Raw genomic sequence first — 22,289 nt, forward strand, 5'->3', positions numbered from 1 at the left:
GTCGACAAGTAAGTCGATGCTAGGATGCCATTGGAGGCAGGTATCTGAGGACTATGCGGCCATGCAACCAGTCGTAGGCGTTGAAACGGCCTATGTGTCATGCAGTGTCGTTATACATAGATGCGAAACTAATGAACAAAAGAAAGAGTAGTGGACAAAAATATGTTGAGTCGCGACTGTGATGACGAAGTGGCCGTTGTTGTCGTGCCGAAGCGAGACGAGATAGAAGGATGAAGATAACCGAGTGTGACAGAGGCGCGTCGCGCAAAATTCCGTCTGATGAGATGGTGGCGCCTTCGATCGGCACCACCACATGCAAAACAAGTAAGTGATCCAATCCGATCACATTATGCCCTTGAGGCCGCGGAAGCCACCAGTTTTGGAAGACGAAGGCTTCTTCTGTTCCTTCTCTTTGACCTTCTTTCCGATGTTCTGAGCGCCGCCTGTCTCATAGTCAGCCTCTGATGTTGCAGGACGTGATACCGATAACTTACCCCGACCGTATATGCGGACCTCCGATTTTGGGTCTACTTTGTCTTTTCTCTCCTTACTTGAGCTTCCATCGGTGTCGGCGGAGAAGCTACTTTGCCCGCTAGATTGAGGCTTTGGAGCCTGGAACTGATTGTGAAGAGACGCATCATATGCTGCGGAAAAGTTTGGTCCGTATCCGCCACCAAACCCAGGATACGGCGATGGCGCTGTTTGAGATCGTTGCGGCTTCCCCTGTTGTAGTGATTCAAGCCGAGCAGGACGAGGTGGTGACGCGGCTGATCCTGGGCTGTGGACCGAGTCCGGCGATCGATATTCGTAATACTCTTGCTCCTCGCTTGGGGTGGCCTCGGCAGTAGATAGAGGTGTCAAATATCTCGAGCTGTAGTTGGTCGCCTGTCGGATGCTGGAGTTGCGACTGACCCGTGAAGTGCCAAAATCGATATGACCAGACTTGTCCCGGGGGTAGAGCTGTCCCATCTCAGCCTCTCGCTCCCCTTCGAGCTCATGGTACTTCATCTGCAGCTCGGTGTGTTGCTCAAGGAGGCGGTAATGAGTCTTCTTGAGTTGCTGCATTTTGGCATTGCTCGCTGCAAGCGCAGAGTCGAGCATCTGCTGCACGGAAGACGGCAGTTGCCCTGGCTTGCCAGTGCTTCTGTCGGAAGATTGTAGTCGGGACTCGAGCTCCATAATCCGGCGCTCGTAAGCCTTGATCGACCGCTCGCGTTCCTGCTCACGGCTGTTCAATCGCATGTTTGCGATTTCGAGATCATTGCGCAAGTCGTTCCGCTCCTGAATGAGGGTGTGTAGCTCCTTCCTCTGGTCTTCGAATGCTATGATCTTATCTTGCGCACCCTCAAGCTCCCGCTTGATGTCCGCGTAGTCTTCAAGCTCGTATTCCAACGCTTTGGTCCGTTGTTGGGCTTTTAGTCGCTCTGCCTCAGCTCTCTCTACAATCTTCTTGAGTTGCTCATAGTCTGATTGCGTCCTTTGGAGCTCATATCGCAGACCGCCCTCGTCACTGTGCCAGGTCTTTTCACTCTCTTTGTACGACCGGACCTTGTTGTTCAACTCGCTTTCCCATTTCTTGGACTGGCTCCGGCTCGTAAGCGTTTCCTTTTTGAGTTGGGCGTACAGCTCGTTTGCCTTGGCGAGTTTGGCCTTTAGTGTCTTGTTGGTATTGATCAAATTCTGGGTCTCCGCCTCCACAGTCGCTTCTTTGATATGCTTCCGCTGTAGCTGTCCGATGTGAGCAAGATGCTGCAATTTGAGATACCGCTCAAAGTTGAGGTCATTCCGAAGTAGCATGATCTCTCTTTGCAAAGACGCCATGGTGTGGTTTTGGAAGTCATGGTGGGTAGATTGATTGCCGGAGATTGATTGGGCGAAACTGTCAAGGCCGGGTTGATGTGCCACGAACCGCTGTGCGGATTGACCAGACATATCCGGCTTCTTTGTATCTTTAGTGGGCGGCAGTGTTGGAGAATCCATCATGTCGCGACCTTTCAGCAACGGTGAGGCCATGGACTTGATAGATACCGCAGACTTGATAGACTTGCTCCTTGGTGGGAGTTCAAGATCGGGAACATCTGGAGCATCGCTTGACGAAACGTTCATAGTCGACTGGGTATTCCTCCAGCTTGCATCTGATTCGTGTACTGTTGTGCCGTCCTGATCGTCCAGAGTGAATTGCGAGGGTATTTCTGGGACAGGGGGTAAAGCTGCGTTGGGTGGTGGGCCGGGGTCCTCCAAAGTCGACGATACGGCAACGCAAAGGTCCATGCATTCAATGACGACGTCTGCGGGGTCGCTTTTCAGCCACCTGTTCTCGCTCAGCTCGTCTTCGACTGTGGTCGTGAACATGTTCGGGTGGAGTAGATGAACGCGACGGTAGGGTTCCGTCCGGCTGTGGATGAGATCTTGGTCCAGGTCGAAGTCGCGCGCGCCAGGAAAGTTGAGTGACTTGAGATACTTCCTTGGCTTGCGCACAAAGCTCATGAAGTTGAGGGGAAAGAGACCGTATAGGAAGGTGAAATAGTGCATAAGAGTCGGCGGCGGGCTATCAGGGTAGTCCATGGATGGCTGCACCTGCTCCCAGGCGTGTTCGGAGTCGGCATCGGTTTCGTCATCCCCCTCTTCACTATCGTCGTCTTGCATGTCCATATCACCGCCTTTCTCGTCGGTGTTACCCAACTTGTCCCAACATAATATCCGACAGTAGACCAGGAACATTTTCTCGAGGTGGTGATCAGAGGTCAGCGCTCCGCAAATGTGAGGCAGGAACATGATGAGGACGACGAGAGCGAGCTCGATAACAGTGGACGAGTTGTCTATGAGCAGGCATTTTTCAAGGTTCTGAATGAGCGGGGTCTCGAGGACGAGGTGGAGGTGCGGCGGCTGGAGGCGGACGAAGGCACTGAGCAGGTTCAAGGCCTGTATGCGATGCTGCTTCTGTAGGAGTAGATTGTCGAGTGTGAGGAGGAGGACCTGGAAGTATTAGCTAAGGCCATGATACTGAGGGAAGGCACTCACCTTGGGCATCTTGCGCCCGAAGTCGACCAGGACAGCTTCAAGCTCATGGGCCACAAACTCGTTCTCTGGCCTCACAGCATCTTCAGGCGAGGCAGGCACGTTTGTTCGCGCCAAGTATGCATCAAGTATCTTCTTGGTGAAGAGGGCGGACAAGCGCGCGTGCTCGCCATCTTTGTCGACCTCATTGTCGTACACCAGTATGCTCTGGATGAAGGCTCTCGCATCTTCAATCTCGCTCTTCTTGTAGCCTATACCGTCGATGACAGGCCTCAGGGCCGAGTTCCACCAGGCGGTCAAGCGCGCCTCGCCCGTTATCGCGGGCCGAAGCAGTCGCAGAGCTGATAAGAAGGCGCCGCGCTTTTCGGGACTACTGGCGACGTGGCGGAGGTATAGCGCGTGGAGATCATCGTGAAAGCGCTGGGAGTCGTGGTCGTCAATGTCGTCATAGCGCTCGAGGAAGGCTTCTATCGTCGCATAGAGCTCGTCGGGCAGAGGGTAGGGGACGGTAGTGGCCGAGAAGGTCGTGTTCAGAGCCTTCAGCGACTCGCGCATGGAACTGGACATGTTAGCGATTTCGTCTGAAGTATTACTAAGGCTACTAAGACAGCAGGTATCGCAGCTTACCCTGACATGGTGTCTTGTATCTCCACTTGCCGTGGTACAGATGCGCTACGGCAGGCGGAGTGCACGTATATGAGTGTTTACGGGTACGGAGGCAACGTCTCGGATAGATGCACGAGGGTCCAGCAGGCAGTAGGCATGTCACTGGGCATGCAGGTCCGGTCTGGGGAGCCAAAGCTTTTTGACAGCGCGAGTGCGTGGGGTGAGGATGAGGGACCAGCGAGCCGCAGCAGAGGGTTCAATGGCTCCGCCTGCTCGCAATTGCTCGGAGGTGCTTTTGCGGGAGCATGCCTCAGTGATGCGCGGCGCTATCGACCAACCCCAGAGATGCGCCAAAACAAATCTCACGTCTCACTGCCGGCGTCCCAAGAGCGCGCAAGGCCTGTTGGGGTTGATGATGCTAACCCGAGGTGCAGCGCCCAGTCGCGGCTAGAGGCATGCGAGAGATGCCCGTGCGTCATGGCCCTGCAAGCCACCAGAAAACGGCCTCGAAGCCACCATGCTTGCTTGTGCCCACCACCCCTGAAGCCATCCCATTTGCCTTCGGCCCACTCTCACCATTTCCGTGTGTAACTATCAATCGTCAATCAACGCCCAGCCACACAATTACCAGACGCGATTGCTATCCTAGTCGCTCCTGGGAAGCATCGCGTGATGCATACTCAAACACGATCAAACATCGCCAACGTATCTCTGCCATCCTATCACGGCCTCCTTCCCATATCCGTCACTTCGGAACACCCTGGGCGGCCCTGTTTTCTCACGGATTACTCTACCCAGTTCTGCGCAGCCCAAGTGGACTCGAGCAGCCTTACCATCACGCCAGCCGCTCGCCGCACCTCCAATCAGGCGTGGCAGAGAGAAACCCTTCCAACTCGAGTCTGTACTCATCACATAAAATCACCCAATGGTTACATGTGTCAGTCATAGCTTATCTTCCGCTCCGGTCATACCTCTATATCAGAAATATTCCGGCATGGCGCATCAGGGCTCGGATCAAGAGCTATGCCAAATGTGGCAGCCCTGCATGCACTCTACCTCAATCTTTCACATGTCCAACTGCAGCACACTTTACTCTTTCCAACCCAATCGCTAACCGATTAGTTTCTTCGCTGTTCAGGAGTAGTTGAGGTCGATCGCTCTCCACTGGAAGCACAACAGAATAGACTTTGGACGAGTCGTGCCGTGGAGCTACGCGGGATGCGCCGAAGCTTCTGACTCTATCCAGGCTATCGCCAATTACCGATACCGACAACACGGTAGCCTCGTACCCATACCACGATGTGCAGCCTTGCCCCGTAACTCCTTCTTATCGCAAGGATCCCGTCGTGCTCCCGCCAATGGCCTCGTGGTAGCTCATCCGCGCCATCCCGCTCATTACATTTTCCATCGCACCTTCTCTATCAAGGTCAGCGAATCCAGCGCCCTCGGCTCTGCTTCCGATCGGCTTCATACATAGTAATACCGCGCAATCAGGGTTCGCAAACGTGATCGCCCCCGTGGCCGCAGGCCGTCAGAGGAGCTACGCAGACCCAACAGCTTGGCCAAACCCTTGCGCTGGTCGATCATAACATGAGCTTGTGCACTGAGACGACATACCTGCAAACCTAGTCGAAAATCGCGTTATGCACATTGATTACTCTAATTCTTCCGGATTGTTGACCTAGACGACATGGGATCTCGACTCAATACTACAGTACTGCGCCTCAGATAGTCTCGTTCATAGTGCTTCAATATAGCACTATGTACTCAAACATGCGTCAATCACACATCTGCAACACCGTTTTGTACGGCGTCGCTTAACCGGCTAAGAGCGCACACAGGCACATGCAGCATGGAGAAACGCTAGATGAGCTCATTTGTTTCAATGGGAGGCACAGTAAGCACGCTGCAGGTACAGTTCGGAAACTTTTCATCGAACACTTATGCATTGACTATCTGAAAGTGTTCCCTAACATCTACTTGCCTGCTACGCCGGCACCCAGCCGTCGACACGGAGTCTGCCCTTCTACTCAAGAAATATCTATGAAGGCACCGCAACGACCTGGAACTGGTAGTTGCAAAGCGGCTTCGATTTCGTCACCTCAATACTTCCATACCCGCCTCCCACCATGGTGCTTCCATCCCAAACCTCCAACTGCACCTTACCTGGGACCAACGTCTCCAGGCCGGTGAACTTGAACTTGTTGAATCCTGGCTTGAGTTTCTGCGTTTGGTTCAGCTTCTTTCCGCCAACGTTGACAACAGCGATGAGATTCGTCTGGCCTTTGGCGACGAGTAGAACGCCAGACACGGCATCTTCAGCTGCCTTTTTTATGTCTGCGGATGGCGGCACCTCGTCGTTGGTGCATTTCCCATCGACGGTAAGAGTGTGGTGCCAGAAAGTGCCTTGGACAGGTTTGCCATTCGTGGGATACATGTTAGCTGTTGTACGATCGCCTTGCTTCCACGCAGCGATGAACGGTTTCAGAATCTGCCAGTATCCAGTATGGTCGTACCCTGTTATGACCTTCGTTGTATTTTCGTTCAGTGGCGTCGAGTGCAGGTGTCCCATGTAATGGCCCTCGCCGGCATCGTTCCAGGTCTGAAGCTGCACCATATCAGGTTGGACACTGAGGATCTGACCGAACCGGTTCTCGAGGTTGTCTTCGCCGCGACGGTACCAGTTCTGCTTCCAGTCCAAATGCTTCCATTGATAAGGTGAGATGCCCATCATGAACAGCTTCTTGGCTTTGTTGGCGGCGTCATTGAATACACGGTCTGTCGCGTCGGATACGGCGACTTTGCCTTCGTTTGTCGCAGGCCATGAGTTCCAATTGAACACACCGTCGATTGCGCCACGATCAGCGAAGAAGTTCGTGGTAGGGTTGTAGATCTCGGAGAAGCCAGGGACGACGAGGACGTTGCCCACCTTTCCTTTGAACTTGTTCCAATCGTCGTTGGAAATGGTCTCGCCACCAAATGTCGATAGGACAGGCTTGGTCTTGCCATCGGAAGGGTCCGTCATTAGAAGATAGGAAGGACGGCCCTTGTGATCGTTGAAGTACTGGGCGTAGTTCGTAGGTTTCCCCAATAAGCCTGGGTGGTGATCCATGGAAAAGAAAAGGCTGAAACCGCCAATATAGTCTGCGTGATCGAACATGTATTTTACAGTCTGGTTGGACCAAGGCGCGAACTGATCTGTTCATTGTTAGCCCGGGTTTCGATTGAAGTTTTGTGGATGAAAATCACTCACCGAAGTTGAGCGCGAAGCCGTTCAGACCAAGCTCCCTCGCTTCCTCAATGTCCTGCACAACCTCATCGAGATCGAGTTGACCGACCATGTAATGGGCGACACTGTATGGGAGCATCAGTATACGCTGATTTCTACGAGTAGGTAGACTTACATCGGCCTGTCAATGAGCATCCCCCGCGGTGCAACGCGGCCAGCAACAGCGCTGGCCAAAAGGCCAACAACAAAAGTAGGAACAAAGCGCATACTGAAGAAACACTCGAGTCGTGCACGAATGTTAAGCCAGCGATGTGGTTGATGAGCGACAATGCAGCCGCTCCCGTCGTCTTTATAATTCTCGAGTGCTGAGTGATGTTAGGCTTTTCGACCGGCAACCTGCGTAAGGCGACCGACTACACAGCCCGTGGCTGCTGGCAGCCTCGCCGTTCAGACTTGCAAACGGCACGAGATGAAAACTAGGCCTCCTGGCAGGGATGGTTACACTGATGGTAGTAGTTTTAGCCCCGCCGTCTTTTCCACTTTACCCGTATCCACACACACACACACACGCATACTTTTTGCGCAAGATGTCTTTCCTACTCTTGAATCTGTATATCATGGCTCCATGGTTGTGCGGAAATTTCTCCTTCCGTCTTGAAGTTCAGATGGCAATGGGATCGAGTAAGCCGACGTTCCTGTGGTAATTGCAACGCGAATGCGAAACAATGACAAGGACCGTCCCGCGCATGTCCGCAACGCCACAGGACGATTAGGGCCACCAGCTGTGGACCTGCAAGGCAGTATCGGTTTTTAGGAGCTGCCGTGTTTAGATCATCGAGACTGTTAGCCTCTGTTCTAGAATAACGCATCCACTGCATTTCTACTCGGTGTTTTGCGCGACGGGCCGTGATTGTGGATGATGTGTGGATGCAGAGGTGTTTGAAACCAATCGGCTGCTAGTGCTGGGCATCATTGTTCCTCGGTCTCCCGATTTCTGCTGCACTACGGTCCGCTTTCACGATGGGGGCCAGTGGAATGATCAGGAATCAGATCATAATGCCGCGTTTTTGCATGCTGGTGGGTTGATGTGATGCATGGAATGTGGGCATCACTTAAGCGATTGTCCGAGTACGGGTGTATGATGCGACTTTACCTCGGCGAGCACCAGTACCTACTGTAGGTACTATCGGTTATCAGGCACCTCTTTTGGATGTTTTTATCCACCTATTGAGCTGTTGCGGTAGTCGCGACCTAGCCGCTGTATTACTACAAACTACGTCTTAGGGCCGGACAGGTCGGCGAGTATGAGCCTCGGTCACTGAGATGTGGAACGAGTGAGCTGTCGTGACGCAAGTTCTTCTGTTGACGGTGCATCTCGCTCGTGTTGTGACGCACAACGCCAGAACGACGGGTACTGGAACTATGACATGAGGAGACGTCAAATTGGAGAAATCAGATATCGCTTGGCTAAACCGGGAATAGACGTATATCGCGTTCTTTCACCTGGTGCCCTTCGTCCAACATCAACCTTTCCGTTCCGTCCTTCCCATAAGTCCTATCCTGTCTCCTCTTCCCAGTCTACTGCTTATCGCCCCTCTCACCCAGTCCCTCTTTCCCTCCTTGCACCTTTGTCTCGCCCCCGATTCCCGTCGTTCGAGTCGGCTGCGCCTGGTGGTCTGGCTGCTTCGCCGGATGGTCGTCGCCGGTCTTGTGCTCGTCAGGCGACGCACTCGATTGCTGGTCGGTGTTTTGCGTGTCTGAACGCATCTTGGCGTTTGGTGCGGCCGAGGAATTTTCAGAAGGGTCTGGGAGGTTGGAGGCAGGATTGGGCGTGTCCATCAGCTTTGCATAGCTGGGTGTAGTGGTGAAGGCGCGGAGTTGAGATACGACAGGGCGCTGGAGCGCGCGGAGGCGGAGGCTGATAGACGACATGTTTGGTAGATGATCGTATGCTGCGTGATATACTGGTTCAGCGCGTTCAATTGTGTATTAGGTGGATTCGTAAAGCTGAGTGGTCTCCAGAAAGTCGTGTTGGAATGGTGGTGAAGCATGACGAGTGTTGTGGGTTCAATCGTTGCATGAAGATGTGATGTCATCGTGACCGCTTCGGCAGTGGCGAAGATCCATAATTCCCGTAAGAGGTCGTGGTTTTATGATTTCGAGTTCTGTGATATAGCTCTGTGCATCGAACATATGCAGGACCGTGATTGATGAACTGACGCGAACAAGACGCGTCCCAACGCCAGCCAGCCCTCAAGGTGTGCTAGCTACACGTGCTACGTGCATTAGCGCCGCCTGACTGTGCCGCATCGGGTTGCGCGCGCCAACACTCTCAGCACTTGGGATGGAGCAGAGCCTCCCAACATTCAACGAAATGTTCAAGAAAGCGTTTTGGAAACGAAAAGAACGACTAATCACTGCATCGCTTTCATCTGTCGCAAACAAAATGCCAGACTTTGTGCTTTTCGGAGACTCGCTCACCCAATGGAGCTTTAGCGAGGAAACGCAAGGCTTCGGGTTGTTTCTTAGGCAACAGTATCAGCACAAGGTACGGATCGTCAACGAAGGTAATGCGAATGAGTTTCTCCCACCATCTTTCACCCCGCATTTCGCGTAGACGCTTTCTCGTTTATCCTTTTCAAACTGAGTGATCAGGCGAGCTGCAAACATGGCTAAGATTGTCTTGTTTGGCGCATCCATGACCGAGTGGAGTTTCAAAGAGAAGACGCAGGGGATTGGATGGTTTCTTGAGAATAAGTACCTAGGGAAGGCAAGGGTCGTGAATGAAGGTACTACAGCATGATGTGCCAACGCGTGTAGTGGGAACAACAACATCGAAACCGTAGATCCGATGCTGACAGGCACGATAGGCAAAGCAGGGTACACATCCCAATTAATATTGACGGTCGGCGCACTCACCAACTACGCAGTTACACGTCAACCCGTCTTAAAGAAGACTTTTCCCGCATAATCAGCAGCGCAACAGCCCCAGAGGCAGCACCAACCCTCCTCTTCACCATCTTCCTCGGTGCAAACGACGCCTGCTTCATCGGAGAGAAGGAGTATGTTCCCTGGCCCACCTTTTCAGCAAACATACGGGAGTTCCTCGACACCATCCTCACGGAGCAGGCTATGGAGAACACAAAGATAGTTCTGATCACGCCCCCACCCATCAATGGGTCTGTGGTAGATACTGGCGAAAGCAGGTCTGCAAGAGAAATACAGGAGATCAATGAGTCACGAAAGGAAGGACCAAGGTACAAGACTTACATGAGTAAGAAGAGGTATGCAGATGGGCTTATGCAGATCGCGAAAGAGTACGAAGAGACGGGCAGAGTTGTTGGCCTCAACTACTGGCAGCACATGGTGGATGCAGTCATTGCAGAAGAAGGATGGGAGTACGATCAGGAAGTGCCACCGGGATGCGGCCTATTGGGCGCAAAGACGTTCCCAGCGGGCTGGTTTACGGACGGGCTGCATCTCAATGTCAAGGGATACGGAGTGCTGAACAAGGAACTGTACGAGCTGGTGACGGCAAAGTGGCCAGAGTTAGCAGCCGAGAAGTTGTAAAGTCTTCCTTTGGTTGTGCATTTGTTTTGCTAGGTATCTGATCTGCCGCTCAAACCACGTTCAACCTCTGTTCAAAGTGTTACCCGAGCCTTTGGGATTCGCCTCTACATACTCATCCCACGCTCGCTGCTTCATCGTCTCTTCGTCCGCGGCGACAAGATCGTCCTCGTTCGGTTCAGCCTGGATCTCAGACTGCGGGCCTCCACCCTCGATCATGCCACCCCGGCGCTTCTCTTCTTCTAGATACTCGTCGATAGTCATAGTTGGCAGGCTGTGATCCGGACGGAACACGTTCTTCTTCAGGGTTTGGCGGCTGTCCAATAGCGTAAAGGGCCTCATGGGTTTGCCGTCGCCGCTCAAGATGGGGCCGGAATATCTCAGGCCGCCATACTGACCATCGAGGCGTTCAGAGTATCCGTCTTTATCTCTGCCGTCTTGTCGGCTGTCTGGCGCTTGCTGTTCCTGTCCCTGTGGGGGCGCGGGTGGGGCTAGCGAGATGATGTGCAGTTCTTGAGCCATTGACTCCAATGAAGCGAAAGTCTGATGCACCATGAACGCCAAGTTGGTCAAATGCAACTCTCGTACCACTTGCTCATCCTGCTCGGCAAGTTTGGGATTTTGTCGCAGATACTGTTGTTGCGGGCCTTAGCTCTAGGTTCGACCCTTAAAAGCAAAGTTAGTGTGACACGTACCTCGAGTTTTCGCTTCAATTCCTTCTCTTCCCTGAATCGGGAAATCTTCGCGTCCCGTCTCGCCGCGGCATCCCGCGTGTTGGCGGTAGAGAAGTTGTTCTTATCTTCCGCGTAGACTTCGAAGAGTTTCGCATCTGCCTTGCCAAGCACATCATAGGAATCTAAGAGCTTGAGAAATCGCTCATAGTGTCCCCGTGCCCGCAGTAGGTTCTGCTTCCGTAAGGCTACGTCGGTATTGAAGATCTTCTGTACGAGTTCTGCCAAGTGGTAGTTTATCGCCATGTATCTAGAAGGGTAAGCGAGGACCCATGTGCACGGTATCTTCCGGTTGTATCATAACACGTACTGTAGATCAGACGATGATATGTCTTCCAGGGTCTCATTTGGACTGAAAAGCGACACCTGCTCGGATATTTTCAGGCATTCTTCGTACGTGGCGATTGTCGCGCTAAGGTTTTCCTGGTAGGTCGGACTGTTTGCTTCGTACGACGAAGAGAGCTCTTCGCGCGCCCTCTCCGCCTTTGAGAATAGACCTCGTAGACTCTGTGGCTCGTTCGTCATGGTAGTGGCGTTTGAGCGGAAAATTGTCGTGATGTTGAGGAAATGGCAGTGGGGACACACGTGAGAGCGTGAGCAGATGCTGATGAGTCAGCATTGCCCCTTCCCAGTTCGCGTACCCCGCTATCGCCGCCAACACACCGCGTCTGTGAAAGCGGTAACACCACAGCGACAAACGCCTGGTATGCTGCTGCGAAATATCTCCGGCATGTTCAAACGGCTGCGGCTGTTTGATTGGGTCAGCACGAGCGGCTTCGGCTGAGCATGCGGCGTCGGGTACCTACACTGTTTGTTTGCTCTCTTGCCCGAAGCAAGACGCGCGACAGTTGCGCAAATACCAGTAACGCGCTCTTGCCCTCGATTTTCAATCACACTCACCATAGGCTTTACCTCTCCAGACCTGTGATAAGCTTCGACTGCACCCACAGCATTGCGCCACGACAAACATGACTTGGATAATATACGAGAAGGACGAACACTACCACTCCTTCGACGACTCGTCCTCGTCTTCCGATTCTGACATTGAAGAGACCGCTACCAAAGATGAGAGCCAGCGAGGCTCAGATGAAGACCCAGATGGCGATGATGACACCGCACGTACGCATGGGCCGAAGACCACATCGGAGAGGCGCAGAGCGCAGAATGACGTCCTGAAGGCCTTTGCTGCTAACATCAGCTCTCACTTGACACAGAAGGAAGTTGATGATGCTGCTGCAAAGACCGCCAACGAAGAGCAGCTGTCGATCCGCGACATACTCGCCAGACAAGAGGGCACAGTCCGCATCACGAACCCTCGCGACTATCAGACTGAACTGTTTCAGAGGGCCAAGAGTGAGAACGTAATAGCGGTCTTGGACACTGGCTCCGGCAAGACTCACATCGCAACTCTACTTCTACAGCATGTTCTTAATGACGAGCTCGAACGCCGGGCCGCAGGCGGCATCCACAAGATCGCCTTCTTTCTAGTCGACTCGGTCAACCTGGTCTTCCAACAAGCAAATGTCTTGCGTTGCGGCCTTGATCAAAAAGTGGAGGGCATATGCGGCGCCATGGGCGCATCGCTTTGGTCTAAAGCGACTTGGCAAAGCCATTACGAGAAGAACATGGTAATTGTATGTACAGCCGAGGTCCTTGTTCAGTGTATGATGCACTCCTTCATTACCATGGCTCAGATCAACCTCCTCATCTTCGACGAGGCTCATCATGCCAAGAACAATCATCCTTACGCTCGCTTGATGAAGGACTACTACGTACACGGACTGGACCCCTCCCATCGACCTCGGATCTTTGGCATGACAGCTTCTCCGATTGACACAAAAGGACTGTCGGTCGATCATATCAAAGAAGTTGCCAATGACCTCGAGAAACTACTTCATTCCAAGATCGTCACTACTTCGGAGGGTGCTCTCGCTTCGAACAGTATCAGCAGGCCTACCGAGGAGATCGCAGTGTATGCACGGCTACAAGACCAATTTGAGACGCCTCTGCACCAAGAGATAAAAGCAAAGTATGGGGACATACCGGCATTCAAGAAACTATTCTTGGCCTCCAAGCGCTACGGTTCCGAGCTCGGACGCTGGGCGTCTGACATGTATTGGTCTTTTGCTTTCGCTGACGAGCAGAGCCGCAAGCTCGAAGATCGCGAGCACTTGAAGCATAACAAGGCTAAGCGAGATGACGCCGCGCAGGAGTGGGACGCCCAGTCCAAGCGCTTACAGGAAGCGGCCACATTCGTACAACAGTTCGATTTCGGTTTGTGTACCTTGAGCGACACAGATTTGAGTTCCAAAGTTCTGAAACTTCACCACTGGCTCCAGCTATACTACGAACGCGGCGATGAAGCACGTTGTATCGTCTTCGTTGAGCAACGGCAAACAGCTCGGCTGCTTCAACTCATCTTTTCCCAGATCGGTGGACCGAACCTCCGCTGTAACGTGCTCGTCGGTGTCAACAATCGTGCTGGAGAGCACAACATCTCTTTACGGAACCAGATCCTTACGGTGGCCAAGTTTCGTCGCGGCGAACTCAACTGTCTGTTTGCTACATCTGTGGCGGAAGAAGGCCTTGATATCCCTCAATGCAACCTTGTCGTGCGGTTCGACCTCTATCGCACCATGATAGCGTACGTACAGTCTCGGGGCCGAGCACGGCACAGGAACTCGAAGTATCTCCATATGATTGAGCAGGGCAACGATGACCATCGCAGCCGGGTTTTCGACGTCAAGTTCGAGGAAGGTATCATGAGGAAGTTCTGCAAAGCTCTTCCCCAAGATCGTCAGATCGGCGGAGGCGAGGTTGACATGTTGTCGTTCGAAGACAAGATGTATCCAAGCTTTGTTACAAAGTCTGGTGCAAAGCTCACATATCGCTCGAGCTTATCAATCCTCAATCACTTCGTAGCGACGCTACCCGGCCCCGACAGACAGACCATGCTCCAGCCAACCTATGTTATCAATCCCGAGGTCAACTATGATGCTCAGGATTCTCAGCGGCGAGGGTTTGTTTGCGAGGTAATGTTACCGGAACATGCACCGGTGGTCTCGGTAACTGGCGACGTTCAAAGCAGGAAAACTATCGCAAAATGCTCTGCCGCTTACAAAGCATGCCTCATGCTTCACACCAAAGGCTATATGGATGACAACCTCCTCCCAACAACATGCAAAAGCTTGCCAGCTGGGAGAAATGCACTGCTAGCGCTTAGCGAAAAGAAGAAGGGTATGTACTCTATGTTGATCAAGCCAAATTTCTGGAAGGTGGATCGCGGAGTCGTCCCTACGCTTCTATACCTGACCGTCATCGACCTTGACGCTGGCTTAGACCGACCTCATCAGCCTATGGGTCTCCTCACTCGCATTCCATTCCCGCAGATGCCGCATTTTCCTATCTACCTCACGGATGGAAGGCCCTCCAATGTCGTATCCAAATCCGTCTCGACTCCGCTGCCTGTATCGCCCGAGACGATAGAAGCTCTCACGATCTTTACTCTACGCATATACGAGGATATCTACAACAAGGTGTACGAGGAAGACGCCCAGAAGATATCTTATTGGGTTGTTCCAGTAACTCCGAGCCATGTGTCTTCTGTTTCGTCTGTTACCTCTCTCGATCAAATCCTAGACGTGGAGCAAATTCGCAAAGTCTGCAAAGAGCCCACTTGGAAGTGGACGCCCGAGACCAAGTCTGAGGATTTGCTAGATCGTTACTTCGTAGATCCAATGAATGGAGGTCGGCGCTACTACTCCAACGACCTCGCAACCCATCTCAAGCCACAAGATCCGCCTCCTAAAGGTCTACCTCGCAGTGGACAAAAGTTCATGGCCACTATTCTGGACTACAGCGACAGCCGGTGGGCAAAGAGTAGAGACATGTCAAAGTGGCACGCCTCGCAGCCCGTTCTTGAGGTGGAAAAGATTCCTTTCCGCCGGAACCATCTTGCATGCGTCGAGGATAAAGAGAAGGGTGAGTTCGATGACTTGAAGACTTACATCTGTCCAGAGCCTCTTCACGTCTCTAATGTAAGAATCCCGTCGGCTTGTGCGTATGAAAACATTGCTAACAGCACAGCTTTCGATACGATTTGTGGTCATGTGCTACGTATTACCTGCTCTCATTCATCGCTTTGAGAGTTATCTCATTGCTCTGGACGCCTGCAAAGTTCTCGGTCTCAACGTCAGCCCTGCGCTTGCTTTGGAAGCTCTTACTAAAGACTCCGACAACTCCGAGGAGCACAGCGAAGAAAAGATCAACTTCAAGAGCGGAATGGGTCCAAACTATGAACGGTAGGTACTGGGATTATTCAAGATTTCACCTGCTAATGCGGTACAGTCTTGAATTCCTAGGGGATTGCTTCCTGAAGATGGCTACCTCACTTTCGGTCTTTGTCCAGCAGCCAGATGAAAACGAATTTGAGTTCCACGTCCGCCGCATGGAAATGCTCTGCAACAAGAACCTGATGGAGACTGCAGTGGGAAAGAAGCTGGTGGTCTCCGCAGATGGAACTGAACGCGATATTCAGCTGTACCGCTTCATTCGCACGGAAGCCTTCTCAAGGTATGTACAGTATATTTACTCATTGCTATACATGATCTAATCTGCATAGGCGCACATGGTATCCTGAAGGGGTGAAGCTCATGAGGGGTAAGGGTTTGAAGAAGACTGAAGACGACTGGCTGAAGCTCACGCATAATCTTGGCGACAAGAGCATCGCGGACGTCTGTGAGGCCTTCATCGGTGCTGCTTTCCAGCAGCACTACCGGGGCGGGCGATGGAACCCCGAAGACTGGGACGAAACTGTTAAAGCTGTCAAGCTTTTCGCCAACAGTCAAGATCATATGATGTCGAGGTGGTCAGACTACTACGACGCTTATCAAAAGCCCAAGTACCAAGTTGCCGACGCCACCGCAGCGATGCTCAATACCGCTTTCAACATTGAGCTGGTGCACCCATATCACTTCAAGTACCCACGTCTCCTTCGATCTGCCTTCGCCCACCCCTCATACCCGTACATGTATGAGAATATACCCAACTATCAGCGACTCGAGTTCTTGGGTAAGTCTTCATGCAGATTTTGTGCATACGATTACGCTAACCTAATGTTCCTATCCCTACAGGTGACTCTCTTCTCGATATGGCGTTCATCATGCACCTCTACTACAAGTACCCAGACAAGGACCCGCAGTGGCTCACGGAACACAAAACACCCATGGTGTCCAACAAGTTCCTAGGCGCTGTGTGCGTAAAGCTCGGTTGGCATGTCCACATCAAGCAAAACACCGCTATTCTGAGCTCCCAAATCCGCGACTACGTCTTGGAAGCTGAAGAAGCAGAGCGAGAAGCGGATGGTGCCGTTGACTATTGGGTCACCATCAGCGAACCACCAAAGTGCTTGGCCGACGTGATCGAAGCATACACAGCCGCCATCTTCGTTGATGCAGAGTTCGACTTCAGCGTCGTACAGGATTTCTTCGACAGGCATCTCAAGCCCTTCTTTGAGAACATGACTCTCGACTCGTACGAGAACTTCGCTTCCAACCACCCTACCACACGTCTCAGTCGCCTCCTTGGTATCACTTTCGGCTGTAGCGAATGGCGCATGGGTGCCATGGAGACGGAGACGCTCATTCCTGGCAAAGGCAAGGCTGTCGTCGCTATGGTCATGATCCATGGAAAGGTGTGGTTCCATTCCCTGGGCCAGAGCGGCAGGTATGCGCGTGTGAGGGCCAGCCATGGAGCGTTGGAGAAGCTAGATGGGCTTCCGCCTTACGAGTTCAGGAAGAAGTATAAGTGTGATTGCGTGCACGAGGGGGAGGGCGAGGGCAAACAGGATGAGGAGGTGGTGAAGGCGAAGGAGGAGCTGATGAAAGAGGCTATGGGCTTGAGCATCTAGGCCTGGCTCGAGGGTGTCTTTCCTTTCGATATGAGGCAATGAGGAGACTTGCGCAGCATACATGGTCATCATCATGATGCGATGCAGGCTATGCAGTATAGTGTATGGCCACCGCCTCCAGACTACAGAAAAGTACCATTGATTAATAAACACATGAAACCAACAATCCTGACCATGATAATTGATGTCACGAGGGCTAATCGAGCGACCAAGCTTGGTCTATACGTGGGCTTACCAAACTTTCAAATGACCCATACATAGTTTGGGTTTTACTAGCCGTGAATCATGCAGCAGGACAAAATCAGCCTTCATACTCAAACAAAGCATATCAAAGTGAACGTGTGAAGAAATACCCTCGTGTGCAAGGAAGTAATATTGCGTGTAGACGCCGGAAACAGTTGCGTCTCAAAACGATAAGGGTATACAGATCCCAACTATGTACAAGAATAGCAACGCCATTAGTTCCTCTTCCGATTTGACTTCATTAGTTCATACGCATGTCCAACTCGTCCCTCCTCGTCCTCCAGAATGTCGCAGTTATTATGCATAGTAGACTGAACCAAAAGCTTGGTCGCTCTGTAAAACGCGGACAATAGAACTACAAAGTGAGCATATATACGAACACGCCCATCATAGCCAGTCCGAAGTTGAAGGACATGTGCGAAGCTGCTCCTTCAGTCTCCGAAGGCTGCGCCGCGTCGCCCGTCTGACTGGGGTTGTTATCGTTGCCCGAGTCGGTGCCACTAGGGCTCGTGTTTTCGCCGCCGGGAGTGTTAGACCCATCGTTGGACACAACATTGAGCGACAAGTCGTTGATTTGCTGGCCATTGCTACCAGTGACCTTCTGTTTGACGTTGGTGTCACCAATATCCACCAGCGCGCCATTTGTTGGGTTCTCGATACCGTTGTCGATGAGATCCTGGCATCCAGGGCAGACAGCTGGAATCGTGAAGTTTTTGCTAAATTGCTCCGCGGTTATGAGGCTGCCGTCGCATTCGGGGGCTTTGAGCTCGGTGGATTGGGGGTTGGTCGCCTCAAGGGCGCTAAGATCGAGCTTGTTGAATTGGCTCTGGAGGTTGTCGTAGTCCTTCATGAGTGCGACAGAGCCGTCTTGGTCAATCTCGACTAAGCCGTAGTTTGCTTCCTCATGGGAGTACTCATATACGAGACCTCCAGAGAGCGCCCTCATCTGATCGCCGTAAAGGGCCTGAACTTCGTCGAAGTCACGAGGCATGACACGGTTGCAGCCGTATTCGCTGAAAAAGACGGGAACAGCAGAGTCGGCGAACATAGTAGCCAAGCCATCATATGTGGAAGTCTGATAGTTGTCGCCATTGCACCAGCTGTAGGAGTTGAGACCAAAGAAGTCGGAGGATGACTCGTCCTCGTCGTGGATACACTGCATGTAAGCCCAGGTATCATGCAAGATCTCGCGGACATCTGCAGCAGAATAGCCGACTGGGATGGTGCGGTCGGAGTGGTTCTTGATGTAGTTCTTCATGTCACGCTGAACAGCCTGCGTTCTTGTCAGCTCATCTTATCGTGAATCATTGGCTGAGATAATCGAACGTACACGGATGTACTGGGGGTTGAACTCGGCAGTGCTCAGATCGTTCATGACTTCGTTTGCAGAGAAGAAAGCCATGGTGTTGGGGAAACCTTTGAAATTCTCAATGATACCGAACGCGCGAGTAAGGTAGTCGCTGTTGTAGGATGTCCATGGTTCCGCGCGGTTGATGCTCTCTCCGGGTAAGGGCGAGTTGACGTCAAGGATCATGTAGATGCCGGCCGCGTTGAAGATGGAGGCACACTTGGAGTGGTCAAGCGTAGGGTCGAGATTGTAGACACGAATTGTGTTCACACCCAGCTTCTGCATGAGGGTTGCATCTCGCAGACATCTGTCGCCGTCTGTGAGAGGATCTTCGCTGTTGGTGGGATTGTATGCTCCTTGACCTCCGGGTTGATAGTCAACACCAATGATCATTACCCGCTTGTCGGTGGCGGTGTTGATGAAGTCCTGGCCACGGATCTCGACTGGCTGGACGGCATAGGCGATGGATGAGAAGAGCGCGGGGAGCAGCGCGGCTACGCGACTGAACTAAGAGAAACGTTAGCGTGGCTCACGATGCAAGGAACATGGGTTGGATGCTGTAGGCATGGAACGTACAGAAGGCATGGTAGCGAAGGATAATTTTACAACGACGACCGTAGAGCGAAAGACGTAGAAATCCTTGGGCGATTGCAGCGACTACTGTCTCGCCTTATAATCCTTCAGATTGCCGCTTGGGTTGGTATCGCAATGTTATGCACCAAGACTAGTTGCAGTGGATCTTGGCCGCGGAGGAGCAGCTAAGACGGAATTGCTTGCCGGCTACTGTGCTGTGATTCGAGCGAGAAAAACGAACGGCGTGCATATGTCGCCCGCTGGGAATGATAAAAACCAAAAGTGACAAAATTGGCTGGGGAAAGAGGATAAGAGAGACGGTGCCACAGCGAACACAGATATGTGTCTGTTCCTCGCCAGCCGCAAGCAGGCAGTGGCTCCCCAAGACAGCGCTTTGGGAAGCTGTGCTGACTGCCTCATCCCATCTCGGTAAGGATGACTTCCACGATAGCAGGAGCGGGATGACCTTGGACCCACGCCGCTGCCATTGCCAATGCGACCCGCCCGGAAAGCTCTGAAAGTGTCGACTCTAGCGTACTCCGGGTGGGCCGTGAACTCGTCCTGGCTTTACCGACACGCTTGTTCTTTGCCGTTCCAAGCTTATTCCCAAACCATCAGGAATATGTCCAATCTGTGAGCCGTGTCGGAGGCTGGAGGTGTAGGATCGTGACGCCATTGTCAAAGCAAGTGGCAAGGATTGCTGCACCCCAGCCACTTCCTGCAATTGCGCACCAATCATCGCGGTCAAAGCTCCGACATGCACCTTGGCAATGTTTACTGCACATGCGGGAGATATGGCGCGCCTGAGACTTGAGGACATGTCTCTGCTGTCAGATCGCTGCTAGGCTAGATTGTTTGTGGTTGAGGTCAATGTATCATCGCGTCCGTCTTCACTGATAGCGCCAGCTCGACCGCGGAAACAGGCGGACAAAATCGTATTCTATACATGTCGTCGGCTAAGGTAGTTTCTGCACTTGGGCTCAACGTCTACTCCAGGTGGATTCAAGTGGGCCCTCTTAGCCGCGAAGTTTAGGCCTTGAGGTCCACACGCATGAGCTTATCCTACTCAGGCGGTTTTGAACGCCGAAGCTATGCATTTTGAGAACGCCATACGAACAAGGCCACAATTTGTAGATCGTTCCGACGCTTACCCACCAGGCGAGGGTCGACGTTATCGGCAACGATCTTGCGTCGGCGGTTGAGGCGCCAGCTTGAAGTTTGGCTACCTGGTGTGTGCAAAGCTGCGAACTGAAAACAGTGTATCAAGCTTTATGGCACGCTGCCTCATCCTGTCATGTCCACGTCTTGTGCCTTCCTTTTCATACCGCTCTCGCTCGCCTCGATCTGACCCCGAAACTTGGCTTGTAGCGCTTCGAGCAGAACCTCTTTGACCACCGCGAGACTGCCGACAGCGGCATGCGTGGCTCCCTCGATCAAAGCATCTGGATCTGAGCCGACGTCTCCCTTCATCCATATCTCTGTGATCTCGTCTCTTGAAGCCAGGTATCCGACTACACAGGCAGCAACAACCTCCTTATGTTCTGCTGGACAGGGATCAAGTATCCTAGCCAGCTCCTGCTCTTGTCTTGACTCGGGGTTTCGCGTGATTGCGGCGACACCTCCACACACCACATCGACGCAGTCTATCCCGGCGTCCGTTATGGCAGCGCTGGCGACCGTGATGCAGCCTGCTAGCACGTTCAAGAGACCCCATCCACTCCCGGCTGCGCTGCCCCCGCTAGCAGAGTCTCCCCACCAGCCATCTTCATCTCCTTCCAGTATGGTGACTACAACTTCGACCCCACTCTTGGGCCATCTCTCTCCGATGATGACACCTCGTAGCGCAGTCTCTAGATGAACTCCAAGATCGCGCTCTGCCGAATCGCGTATGTAGCCTCGCCGTTGTCGTGTTGCGAACGGCGCAAACTTAACCGTGGTTGTAAGGAGGAGCGAAGGACTGAAGGGCGCGCTACGGGGAAGAGGCTTGGGGCCTTGTATAGAAGCCGTAATCTTGAGAGATGAAGTCGGCGGGATGAGAGTCGACTTGATCGCGGGGGAGGACGAGGGTATTTCGAGGTACGCGGAACCCGACGCCGAGGGTATGATGGATGTTTGGAGGACTGTGGACGTGTTAGAAGCAGAACATGTATAAGGTACGCATTGCAGACAACATGCAGCTCGCTGACAGCTACTGAAACCGACATCGATCCAGGCGAGCTCCACATCCGCGCGTAGGAAGACGCATGGGGTCATTCGGGCACTTACAGATCCTGCGAAGCTCATTCGCGCCTCTTGACCTTGTCGGCCTCAACTTTTCCAGGTACTGCGGGTCTCTGATTGTACGCGCAAACACTGGCGCACTGGTACCACCACTGGGCGCATTGTTTCTTCTCCTGTCCGTGTTCATCGTGTCTGTGATTGTGTTGTGTTGCAGCGCTGCTGTACTTGCAGATGATTTCATGGTGTTCAGAAAAGTGGATGACTAAGCGCAGATCTGCCAAGATTTCGGGACCCTCAAGTTCAATTTTCTTGCGCGTCCGGTTCAACTTTCTTTCCTTACCTCACATCCGCGCTCACGGTACGTTCACGCACACCCCTCTATCCTCCCCCATTTCATGATTGATACCTTGAAATAGTTCTTGCGATCTTAGATGAGCTTTGAACATGCACCACCCTCTGATTTCAACTTTGAGCTTCCGCTTTCGCATCAGACTTTGCGACTCTAGCTAACTCAGCTCAGACATAGGCCAGCGTTGTAACAGAGCGCGCGACGACGCGACTCGCAAGCATGCAGTCATAGCTTCATGGCTGCGACACAAGTCTATGTTCTTGGGCATTCAATTGATGCGCCAGCACGTCTACTGCTAACCTACAGCACTCCCCAGTACACACTGATCAGTGGTAAGTCTTCATCATTCCTTCTCACTTCGCTTTATATGATGATCGTATTATTTCAGTTCTGCTACTGAATCTCTTTGAAGAAAATTTATACCGCTTACCTTTGTCTGATATCACTTTACACTTCCAGCTCATTACTTCACAAATTGAAGGATCTCGCTGACATTG

At 52.5% G+C, this 22,289-nt stretch overlaps 8 protein-coding genes across 8 annotated transcripts; 2 read left to right on the forward strand and 6 right to left on the reverse strand.

Moving 5' to 3' along the window:
- Positions 1 to 342: 342 nt before the first annotated feature.
- Positions 343 to 3,653, reverse strand: J4E83_001347 (uncharacterized protein; the record flags this gene model as incomplete). Its single annotated transcript, XM_049328303.1, has 4 exons — positions 343 to 443; positions 495 to 2,976; positions 3,022 to 3,577; positions 3,646 to 3,653. The coding sequence occupies 4 exons, from the start codon at positions 3,651 to 3,653 to the stop codon at positions 343 to 345; spliced, it is 3,147 nt and encodes a 1,048-aa protein (XP_049192821.1).
- Positions 3,654 to 5,665: 2,012 nt separating this feature from the next.
- On the reverse strand, positions 5,666 to 6,965 carry J4E83_001348 (uncharacterized protein; the record flags this gene model as incomplete). Its single annotated transcript, XM_049328304.1, has 2 exons — positions 5,666 to 6,822; positions 6,878 to 6,965. The coding sequence occupies 2 exons, from the start codon at positions 6,963 to 6,965 to the stop codon at positions 5,666 to 5,668; spliced, it is 1,245 nt and encodes a 414-aa protein (XP_049192822.1).
- Positions 6,966 to 8,431: 1,466 nt separating this feature from the next.
- On the reverse strand, positions 8,432 to 8,785 carry J4E83_001349 (uncharacterized protein; the record flags this gene model as incomplete). Its single annotated transcript, XM_049328305.1, has 1 exon — positions 8,432 to 8,785. The coding sequence occupies one exon, from the start codon at positions 8,783 to 8,785 to the stop codon at positions 8,432 to 8,434; it is 354 nt and encodes a 117-aa protein (XP_049192823.1).
- Positions 8,786 to 9,704: 919 nt separating this feature from the next.
- On the forward strand, positions 9,705 to 10,423 carry J4E83_001350 (uncharacterized protein; the record flags this gene model as incomplete). The annotated part of the gene is made up of 2 exons (XM_049328306.1): positions 9,705 to 9,733; positions 9,784 to 10,423. The coding sequence occupies 2 exons, from the start codon at positions 9,705 to 9,707 to the stop codon at positions 10,421 to 10,423; spliced, it is 669 nt and encodes a 222-aa protein (XP_049192824.1).
- A 60-nt stretch (positions 10,424 to 10,483) lies between these two features.
- J4E83_001351 (uncharacterized protein) lies at positions 10,484 to 11,676 on the reverse strand (the record flags this gene model as incomplete). The annotated part of the gene is made up of 3 exons (XM_049328307.1): positions 10,484 to 11,053; positions 11,116 to 11,401; positions 11,462 to 11,676. The coding sequence occupies 3 exons, from the start codon at positions 11,674 to 11,676 to the stop codon at positions 10,484 to 10,486; spliced, it is 1,071 nt and encodes a 356-aa protein (XP_049192825.1).
- Positions 11,677 to 12,119: 443 nt separating this feature from the next.
- DCL1 (Dicer-like protein 1) lies at positions 12,120 to 17,059 on the forward strand (the record flags this gene model as incomplete). Its single annotated transcript, XM_049328308.1, has 5 exons — positions 12,120 to 15,188; positions 15,238 to 15,452; positions 15,499 to 15,723; positions 15,773 to 16,221; positions 16,284 to 17,059. 5 exons carry the CDS (start codon positions 12,120 to 12,122, stop codon positions 17,057 to 17,059), a joined length of 4,734 nt encoding a protein of 1,577 aa, XP_049192826.1.
- Positions 17,060 to 17,657: 598 nt separating this feature from the next.
- Positions 17,658 to 19,235, reverse strand: J4E83_001353 (uncharacterized protein; the record flags this gene model as incomplete). Its single annotated transcript, XM_049328309.1, has 3 exons — positions 17,658 to 18,575; positions 18,633 to 19,157; positions 19,227 to 19,235. The coding sequence occupies 3 exons, from the start codon at positions 19,233 to 19,235 to the stop codon at positions 17,658 to 17,660; spliced, it is 1,452 nt and encodes a 483-aa protein (XP_049192827.1).
- A 1,272-nt stretch (positions 19,236 to 20,507) lies between these two features.
- Positions 20,508 to 21,630, reverse strand: J4E83_001354 (uncharacterized protein; the record flags this gene model as incomplete). Its single annotated transcript, XM_049328310.1, has 2 exons — positions 20,508 to 21,343; positions 21,489 to 21,630. The coding sequence occupies 2 exons, from the start codon at positions 21,628 to 21,630 to the stop codon at positions 20,508 to 20,510; spliced, it is 978 nt and encodes a 325-aa protein (XP_049192828.1).
- Between the last annotated feature and the right edge of the window lie 659 nt (positions 21,631 to 22,289).

This window comes from Alternaria metachromatica (assembly GCF_023757995.1).
Source record: "Alternaria metachromatica strain BMP 0045 chromosome Unknown scaffold_2, whole genome shotgun sequence".
In the NCBI taxonomy this organism is placed as follows: Eukaryota; Fungi; Ascomycota; class Dothideomycetes; order Pleosporales; family Pleosporaceae; genus Alternaria; species Alternaria metachromatica.